Below are 9,325 nucleotides of genomic sequence, written 5' to 3'. Positions count from 1 at the left end.
CCCTGGGAACTCCGTTTCTGTCTGCACACTATCTTGGGAGTTTGTTGTCTCAAGACACACAGCCCTTCACAGCCTTGGGGCCGGGCCCAGCCCGGGAAGAACTGGGAGGGGCGGTGGTTCGACCCCATCCCAGGCTTAGCTCCAGAGAGGAGGAAAGAGTGACAGACCGGGCAGGGAAGGGTCCAAGCTGTGGCCTGGGATTTGAGTAGAATAGGGGAGGAGAAAAGAAAGGGTGCGGAGGAGCCCGGTCTCAGGCAGGTGGGACCCAGACGGGCGCCCGGGGGCCTTCCCGGAGGAGGCGGGAGCGCAGGGGCAAAAGGTAGTTGGGGCAGAGGGGCGGGCCCTCCGTGCGTCCCTCTCTTCCTGAGGGACTCTCTGGCCTGTTTCCGGTCGCGCCGGGGGCCAGCATAGCTGAGGGACTAGATCCCGGTCGAGAGGTAGGCTGCACAATGAGTCGCGGCCGCCGGACGCGTGTCGGCCGCTGGAAACGCAGGCCAGTCTGGGCACCCCTGCACCGCCGCTCGCCGTGGGCGGCACTTTGCCCTCGGTCCCTGGGGAGGCGCTGGCCACGCCCCTGGGGAGGGGCCGGGCTGGGGGCGGGGCGGCCAGCTGGTTTCTCGGCGGTCCGTGGCGGCGGCGGCGGCGGCGGCGGTGGCGGCGACATGGAGAGCGGGGCCTACGGCGCGGCCAAGGCGGGCGGCTCCTTCGACCTGCGGCGCTTCCTGACGCAGCCGCAGGTGGTGGTCCGCGCCGTGTGCCTGGTGAGCCGGGGTGCGGGGCCGCAGCGACCCGACTTCGTCGCCAGGCCCGGGGGGAGGGTGGCCTCCGCGAGCCTGCGAGCGCAACAGGTGGCGGCGGCCGAGGCGGGAGGGGGTGCGGCGCGCGTGGGGCCGGCGAGCGGAGCCCGGGACCCTCCACCCCCTCACTCCCCGGGCCCCGCCGTCCCCCAGACACCGGGTCCCTCCGCCTCCACCTCCGGGCCCGGGCGCGGGGTGGCGGGGAGTCTCCGCGGGGAGCAGGCCGGTCGCCCTGTTGGCGGTGGGTGGAGTTTGGGGCGGCTCCAGGACAGGTGACCGGCACGCCGCGACTGCCAGCTTGGGGAATTCATGTGGAAGGGGCTTTCCAAAGCTACATGAGATACAGAGGATTGGGGGGCGGCTTGGCTCCCTGAAATAGGGTCTCTTCCACTAAAGAGTAGCTCGTGGGTCTGCTTCCTCTCTCGAGATGAGGTGACCCCAGGATGTACCCCAGGATGTGAGCTGGGCCAGCCCTCTAGCACCAGGTTATTGGGGGTGGGAGGTTGGAAGGAGGTCCTAGCCAAAAGCTGGACAAGGTGTTAGCTGGCCTGCAGGCAGCAGGCTAGGCATGCGGTCCCCACACCACACCTCCCTGGGGAGAGCCTTATGAATTGCCCTTATGGCACCCTCTCCCCGGCCCTGACTGTGGGGTCTGACCCAAGGAGCAGATGCCCACCATTCGGGATGGCAGTGCCAGGAGTCAGGCTGGCACACTGCTCCCAGCATCCGGAGTTCCAGCTCCATCTCCAGCTGGGGGTGGAGCTTGTGACTGCCATCTCCACAGCCTATTGAGAGGGCCTTGTGCAGGCAGGCAGGGCAGGCAGGGGTGAGGCCTGGGCACGTCCCAGAGGGAACCAGGTGTCCAGACCGCCTGCATCTGCTGACAGAGGGCAGGGATGGGTGGTGGCCTTTAAGTTTGGGGAGGAGACAGATGACATGAGGCTGTTCCCAAGGACCTGGAGCCCTTCCCAGAGTTCTGGTTGGTACCCCGCTTTGTCCCCCACCCCAGGATCTCCAGGGGTCTGAGTGCAGAGGTGTGTCCACAGGTCTACAGGGCAGACCAGCCTGAGGTCCCCTATGTGGGTGGAATCCACTATGAGCAGGAGGCCGACTGAGGTTCCCTGGGAGGGCAGGGGCCAGGATGCCAAAGAGGCCAGAATTCCTTGTAGGAAGAAAGCTGGCCAACTGGGGAGGCTAGCCTGGAGCAGGGAAGAGCTGGAGGGGGCTCCAGGAGGTGGGAGCCTGGGGACAGAGTTTCAGCACAGGTTGCTGGCATGGCTTTCCTGAAGCCGGAGGAGTCCTCCATCACTGGGAGTTTAAGCAGAGGCTGAGCGCTGTAGAGGTGACTCAGGCAGGTGATCAGGGGGTGAGACTTGAAGCTTGAGTTTCTATGAGTTTGTGACCCATCCTGGTCAACGGATTGTCCTTAATCCTCATCATGTACCTAACCGCCATGACCTATTCCTCCAGGCAGACAGCTGAGTGGGGCAGTCCCCTCTCAGGAGATCCCCGTCCACCCCCACCCCATCCCCAGGCCAGGAATCCCCAGCCATGCCCCTTGTGACTTGTGACTAGTGTCTGGAGATGGCCCTGGAGAATGGAGGGATGTGCACTAGGAAGCACTCACTCCGAGTTCAGGAGGGACTGCGACGCTAGCCTCCAACAGAGGAAACAGCAGGAGTTGGGAGATGCCAGTGCCCAGACTCCCATCAGGGCCCCACCCTGTGTGCCCGCAGGGGCTTTGTCGCGTCCTGTATGTTCAGCGGTCACTCAGCCCTTCCCCGACCACCCCCAGGTCTTCGCCTTGATCGTGTTCTCCTGCATCTTCGGCGAGGGCTACAGCAACACCCACGAGTCCCAACAGCAGTACTGCGTGTTCAACCGCAATGAGGATGCCTGCCGCTACGGCAGTGCCATCGGCGTGCTGGCCTTCCTGGCCTCCGCCTTCTTCTTCGTGGTCGATGTCTACTTCCCCCAGATCAGCAACGCCACTGACCGCAAGTACCTGGTCATCGGCGACCTGCTCTTCTCAGGTATCTGCTGGCAGTACCTCCGTTTGGTCTTGGGGTAAACCGGAGCAGTGGTATCCCCGGACCTCTCTGGAAGACCGGCTGCTGAAATGCGCTGGTGCTGGTGGGGCATTGGAGCCAGGCCTCCAGAGCTGGAGTTCTGTCCCCACCCTTGGTGCCCTGCATTGGTGCCCTTTACAACCCTGAAAGCTTCCCCCTCCCCCTAGAAGGCCCCTGCCCTTCTGCCTCTGTGGAGTAACCCTGCCCCCCCTGGCCCTCTCCCCAGCTCTCTGGACCTTCCTGTGGTTCGTTGGCTTCTGCTTCCTTACCAACCAGTGGGCAGCCACCAAGCTGGAAGATGTGCGGGTGGGAGCCGACTCAGCCCGGGCCGCCATCACCTTCAGCTTCTTTTCCATCTTCTCCTGGGTAGGTGGACCAGAGTGGGCGTGGGTCCTGGTGTCTTTGGTGAAGGGTGGTGGAGGGCTGAGGGACCCAGACCTCTGGGCTCTCTGCAGGGTGTGCTGGCCTCCTTGGCCTACCAGCGCTACAAGGCCGGAGTGGACGACTTCATCCAGAACTACGTGGACCCCACTCCGGACCCCAGCTCGGCCTACGCCTCCTACCCCGGCGGGCCTCCCGACAACTACCAGCAGCCACCCTTCACCCAGAACGCCGAGACGGCCGAGGGCTACCAGCCGCCTCCCGTGTACTGAGCTGCAGCTGGGGCTGGTAAGGGGAGCTGGGAGGGCGCCTGGGGGCCTCCCCTCCTCCTGGACTCCTCCCCAGAGGCTTGTCCCCAGAGCTGCTGGCCACTTTCGTCCAGCCTGTTGGAGCTGACGCCGGGCCTGGAGAGAGAGCTCCTGCCTCGCCAGCCCTGGCTGCCCAGAGCCCTGGCCTGACCTGCCTGTGCCCCAAGGGCGCCTCAAGGGCATTTTTTAGGAAAGGGTTTTCAGTTAGACATGTTCTGTCATTGCTTTTAATGATCCCCAGGCCCGCCCGGAGTAGCTCGAAGTGCCTAACACGCTGTTTGTCAAGTGCCTTAGCTTCTCCCCAGCCCAAAGGCGCCAGGCCCAGGCCCAGGCCCAGGCCCAGGCCCCACGGCCATGGTCAGGTCACTTGGGGTTCTCTGCCAAAGACGAGGTGGGGCCTTCCCCCCGTCCTGCTGCCGGCACTGGGCTGGGGCTCCTTCCTTCTCACTCAGGTTCCTTCCTGCCGGCTGTGCCCCCAACCCCCTGCCTGCTCTGGGAGCCGGCAGCCCCATGTTCGCTGCTGTGGTGTCAGCTTGCTCTTGATTCGGGGGTCACGACCCCGTGCCAGTGCCTCTGAGCCACCTTCCTGACAGCTGAGGGGCAGGGCTGGTGCCTGCCGCAGGGGGCTAGGGCCACACTTCCCTGTCCCTGCTCCCAGCCCTTGGCCCCTGGGAGGGGCTTTGCCTGACCGACAACACCCAGCTTTATGTAAATACCCTTGTCAGTTAGGTGTGGGGCACACCCACAGCCCCCAGGCAGTCCTGAATGTATTACAAAGCCTTGGGGGAGGACGCACAGCAGCCTTGGATTCTGTTAGACTAATTTTGGAGATGGAATAAATGTTTTCCTCATTCATAATCTTCGTTGTCATTGGTGGGGCCTCTGCCTAAGAGCAAGAGGAAGAGAAATTCCACTCTGAGGTGCACCCTCAGGCCATGGCCTTATGGAACTTGTATTTTGAACAAAGTCATGGCAGTCTGCCCCTCCAGTGTGCCCAGTGGCTGCCCTCTTCCCCCATCTGGGGTCTCATTCCTCACACTGCCCTCCATCAACATCTTAAAATAGCAACTGTGCTCAGCTCGTAAACAAGACGGTCGCTTTGGGCTGCCCTGGCAGGTCCTGCTGCTCCAGTGCTGGAGGTGACACAGGGGCACCTGGGGGCTGCTCCTCTGCGGGCCCCTTCCCCTGTCACCCTTCCCATCCTGCCCCTACAGCAGAGTGAGGGGTGCCAGGGGAGGGGCTGGCGTCCTTTTTTTCCTGCAGACAGGGCTCAGCACCTCTGCAGCCTGTCCAGGGACACAGGGAGCCCACCCTGGGGAGCGAGCCCGGCTAGGGCAGGAGAGGCCCAGGCCCCAAGGCAACTCCTGGCTTCCCCTTTTGATCAGTGTCAGAGGAAACTGTGACAGTGGGCCCCCATAGTTTCAAAATCCTGAGTGAAAACTCAGAAGGTTTGGGAATTACGGTCTCACTGCTGCACTGCACCTGGGACCAGCCTTTACAAAGGGGAGGAGAGCAGAGGGAAGGGGAAGCTGGGGACCGGACTGTCTGCACCGGGCACACCTACCGCCCAGCCCCACTCCCCCCCGACTGGGCACGCTCGCCGCCACGCACCCTGCCCACAGCCCATTTCCCAAGGCACAGCTGAGCTGGTCTTCTTGGCTCCTGAACTGTCAAGTGTCTGTTTCACAAACAAAACCTGACCTCACAGCCCCAGCTGGCAGCAAGACCAAGGCTTCATTTTTCCAGCCTGGGCCTCAGGCTCCTCCGTCCCTGTCTTGTCCTGAAACCCACCCAGACGGAAGAGCGAGCATTCTTCTTAGGACACGTTTCATGATCGTTTCTCTGTTAAAAAGGGTTGTGGCTAAGAGATCAGTAAAACTAGAAAAAGATTTAGAAAGAAATCCCCAGACCTAAATCATGGCAGAGTTGTCTACAGTGAGACCCGGGGAATCCCAGACAGTTAAAGAGAAATGTGCTTTTGCTAACCAGTAAATTTTAATATTAGTTATTAATTTCACATGCTACAACAGAAAAAATCATAGCCCCTCCCCAAAAGACAAGCCCCTGGGATCTGAGCCCCAGCAGGGCACATAGGAGAAGCTGGAATCCTGGAGAAAACGATCACCAGAGCAAGAAGGGAAGCAAGAGAACACAAGTGCAGCCATCCCCAATGGGCTGGGAGCCTGTCCCAGGCAGAGGGACCAAGTCTTTGCGTGGGACGAGGCTGGGCGCCAAGCCAGAGGTGCGAGTGCATGGAGTTCCCAGTGAGAACAGAAACTCAGCAGCAAAGCCACAAAGAGGAAGAAGCCAGCAGCACTGGCCCTCACCCCAAGGGGGAGGGAGGGAGGGAGGGAGGTCTGCGGGGGCCAGACCCCGCACCACAGAGCAACCCAGCTCTGGCCTGTGAGCCACCCAGCAGCTGGGAAGGGAACTGAGAAAGGCCAGTGGGCAGGCAAGGAGGGAAACGTGGTGTGTGGACCACCGAGCCAGGAAAGGGTGCTGCAGCAGGCGGAAAGCTCCCCGTGCTGGTGAAACCTTACCCCCAACCCCAGCTTCCTCCACAGAGGCCGCATAGCACACAGGGGGCAGGTGTACGGCAGGGGGCGGCAGCAGGCCCCGGGGCAGGTGGCTGGTCCCAGGTAGGGGATCCAGCACCTCAGTTGGCCGGGCCGCACTGCAGGATCTGATGAGGGGCAAACAGCTTCCGGGCTCCCGGGGCCTCCCCGGGTCTCCCCAGCACCGGGCAGTTCTCTTTGTTCTCCGTGCCGTCCAGCCAGGCAGGCTGCCCCGATGATGCCTTCTTGAAGTAGCAGAGGCGGCACACAGAGTGGTACTTGTCTGCTCCTCCGATCACCTCGACCTGGCCATGGGACACGAGGCACCTGGACTGAGCGGGGACGTGGCACCCCCGGCTGCACCCGCCCCCAGGAGAAGGCAAGGAGGGGCTACCTCTTTCTCCACGCCCAGCCTCTTGGTGTAGGCAGCTTCCCGGAAGCACTCCATGCACACGGCCGTCAGCTTCACCACGCTCTCAGCCAGGGGCACCAGGTTCAGAATGGTCCCGAAAGCCTGCGTTCCCACAGAAAGACTGGTGTACACCCACCTCCAGAGGTGGGCTTTTCCTTGAAACCCTCTGACTTACAGCACTGACACCAGGAAGCGAGGCCTTGACCTCGCCTATCCCTCAGTACCACAGCCCACAGCAGGTGGACCCAGTCTGGGGCAAACCAGGGGTCAGGATCCGGCTCACCTGAGTGCCTGGGGTTGGGCACGACACAGTTTGAGCAGCTCCAAGTGCTCCCAGAGCCAAGCCACAGGCCCCTTCCCGCCTCCAGGGTTCAACCAAGGGCCAGGCCAGACAGCCCTTACCTTCCTCTGGAAGGTCCCATCCAGTGCAGCCACAATCACAGTCTTCCCGGCGTTGGCCATGGCCTCGCTAAACTCCACGATGTCGGGGAACTAGGAGGGGCGAGAGGAGGAGGGTGAGTGTCCACCCTGGGCAGAGCTTCTGGGGCCACGGAGAACTCACTGCCAGACCCGACAGTCCCAGCCACCAGCATCGATCAGCGTGGCGCACGAGCACAGGGTGGCCCCAAGCCTCCCACCCAGCACACAGCCTGCATATCCCCTGTCCAGGTGGTCCACCACTCCACCAGCTTTCCACGACAACACCAGGTCCTGCTCCGTGCGAGCACCTGGACCTGTCACCAGGATGCCAGCCCGGCTGGAGAAACGTCTACCACCGCAGGGGTCAAACGCTCCGACCAGAGGCTGCCTTGGGCTTGAACCATGCTCTTGGCTGGACCCATTAGCTGTGTGACTTTGGCAATGACTACGTTCCTGAGTCTAAGAAAAGGCAAGGAAGGCCCTTGGTGTTTAAGGATTAAAGACCCTCAAATAATTTCTTACATGTGCTATGTGGCCGATAGGCAGGCTTTGTGTGTTTGCCCCCCACCTTAAACATAACATGCTGTGTGATGCCCTGAGAGGAGGCTGGGGTTCCACTGGCCCTTAAGGGACAGGACGGCACAGCACAGCCTTCTAAATACGGGGCCTGCAGAGAGGTCACTTCCTTGGTAAGTCAGATTTTATTCCAGCCGGACCCCCTGACCCAGAGGCTCCACACGACCACACGCACAGCTCTGCTGTTTCTCTAAAGGAGTCATCACAGGTCACAGAAATTCAGCCCACAGCCCCGCCGCCGTGCTCACAAACAGCTGTTGTCTAGACATTGCCAGGTAGCCCCTGGGTGGGGGCGGGGACAGAACCGGCATGAGCATCCCTATGCCTCACCCTCCCTGTCGAGGCCCCGTCAGGACACGGGTCCTTCCACATCAGCGCTGGGGGGCCTTGGAGGGTCCTTGGCCCCGCCCACCTCAGCAATGCCCACAGTCAGAGAGCTCACCTCTTCCACCCAAACTTTGTCCCCTGTCCACATGCACCCACCCCCAACCAGAAACACTGCACCCTGGACCCCGCAGGGGCTCCTGGGTGACCACAGGTAAGGACAGAGCTGCCTGGGTTGTCTGCACATCTCGAGATGCCCACTGGTAACCATGGTGTTACTGGCATTAGTTTTTATTGCCATTCGTGTTTTAGGTCACATTATGGGTTGAATTATGTCCCCTCCTGCCCCTCAAATCCATATGTTGAAACCCTAACTCCCAACACCCAGAATGTGGCCTTCTTTGGAGAGGGTCTTTGCAGAGGTCGTCCAGGGAAAGCAGGCCAGTAGGATGGGCCCTAATCCAGTAGGACTGGTGTCCTTGTAAAAAGGGGAAGTTTGGACGGAGACCCACACAGGGAAAGATGATGTGAAGTCACAGGGAGCAGACAGCCACCTGCACGCCAAGGGGATGGGCCTGGAACAGCCTCGGGGGCCCCACGCACCCACACCTTGATCTCGGGCTCCCAGACTCAAGGGCCGAAGGAATTGAATGTCCGGGGTTTAAAGCACCCAGTCTGTGGTACGTGTTACAGCAGCCACGGGGCCCTCATGCAGGGTACGTTTAAAATGGAGCTGCAGAGCACTTAGTAAATGTAGGGTTTTCCCGGCAGACAAAGATGACTGCAACACGGGATCCGGGTAGAAAAGTAACAGGAGGGGTTTCCTGGTGGGGACACGTCTGGCTGCTTGGTTCCTCTGCTGGTTCAACGCCTTGGCTGACCTGCCGAGAGCCACTTCCTGAAGGAGGTTTGATGGGGGAGAGAACAAAAGGGGGGGGCAAGGGAGAAGTTTCACCCTCGTCATCATCTTGCCAAGGGCTGGCGGCCATGACACGCGGGGAAACCATGCGCCCCGGCTGAGGCCACGGAGGACAGGAATGTGACCGCGTGAAACATTCCACCGCGAGTGGCGACAGCGACATGAAACGCACAGACGAAACCCAAAGGCAAATAAACAGGAAGAAATAGCTACAGCGTGTGACAAAGGGGCTCTGGTTTTTTCCCGTCTGACAGAGGAGACAGAATCCAAGAGAAGAAGGCAGTTTACAAAAGGAGAAACACGGAGGAAGATGGGAGCCGCCGGGCCAGGACAGACACTCGGGCAGGACAGGAAGTGTGCGCGCCACTCTGCCCTGGCTGGGGATTTCTGCAAAGACCCAGCTGTCTCTCCCCGGCCCTCGCCCCTGCCTTCCCGGGTTCTCCTCAAGCAGAGGAGCGCCCTCCAGCGGTCCCAGACCCTCCCGGGGTTAACTCTTTCCAGCCAGCCTGGCTGAAGCCCCAGGCCTCCTGGACACCCCTGAGACACACTCGGAATCACACTTTC

At 61.3% G+C, this 9,325-nt stretch overlaps 2 protein-coding genes across 4 annotated transcripts in view; one reads left to right on the top strand and one right to left on the bottom strand.

Moving 5' to 3' along the window:
* The first annotated feature begins 605 nt into the window (after window positions 1-605).
* Window positions 606-4,413, top strand: SYNGR2 (synaptogyrin 2). 2 transcript variants are annotated; one of them, XM_031469199.2, is made up of 4 exons: window positions 606-761; window positions 2,593-2,830; window positions 3,093-3,232; window positions 3,322-4,413. In XM_031469199.2, the coding sequence occupies exons 1-4, from the start codon at window positions 663-665 to the stop codon at window positions 3,517-3,519; spliced, it is 675 nt and encodes a 224-aa protein (XP_031325059.1). In that variant the 5' UTR covers window positions 606-662; the 3' UTR covers window positions 3,520-4,413. The 2 variants fall into 2 exon arrangements, with proteins under 2 accessions (XP_031325059.1, XP_031325060.1); XM_031469200.2 differs by lacking the exon at window positions 3,093-3,232.
* Window positions 4,414-5,531: 1,118 nt separating this feature from the next.
* The window catches only part of TK1 (thymidine kinase 1), a 10,579-nt gene continuing 6,785 nt past the window's right edge, over window positions 5,532-9,325 (bottom strand). For both annotated transcript variants that reach the window (XM_031469202.2, XM_031469203.2), the window contains 3 exons: window positions 6,925-7,014; window positions 6,505-6,624; window positions 5,532-6,415 (listed from right to left, as the gene is read on the bottom strand). In XM_031469202.2, the coding sequence (XP_031325062.1) occupies window positions 6,212-6,415; window positions 6,505-6,624; window positions 6,925-7,014 (414 nt within the window). In that variant the 3' untranslated portion in view covers window positions 5,532-6,211. The remainder of the gene's footprint in view (window positions 6,416-6,504; window positions 6,625-6,924; window positions 7,015-9,325) is intronic.

Source organism: Camelus dromedarius, chromosome 16, assembly GCF_036321535.1.
Source record: "Camelus dromedarius isolate mCamDro1 chromosome 16, mCamDro1.pat, whole genome shotgun sequence".
Taxonomy (NCBI): domain Eukaryota; kingdom Metazoa; phylum Chordata; class Mammalia; order Artiodactyla; family Camelidae; genus Camelus; species Camelus dromedarius.
This window is presented reverse-complemented; position numbering and strand designations above follow the sequence as displayed.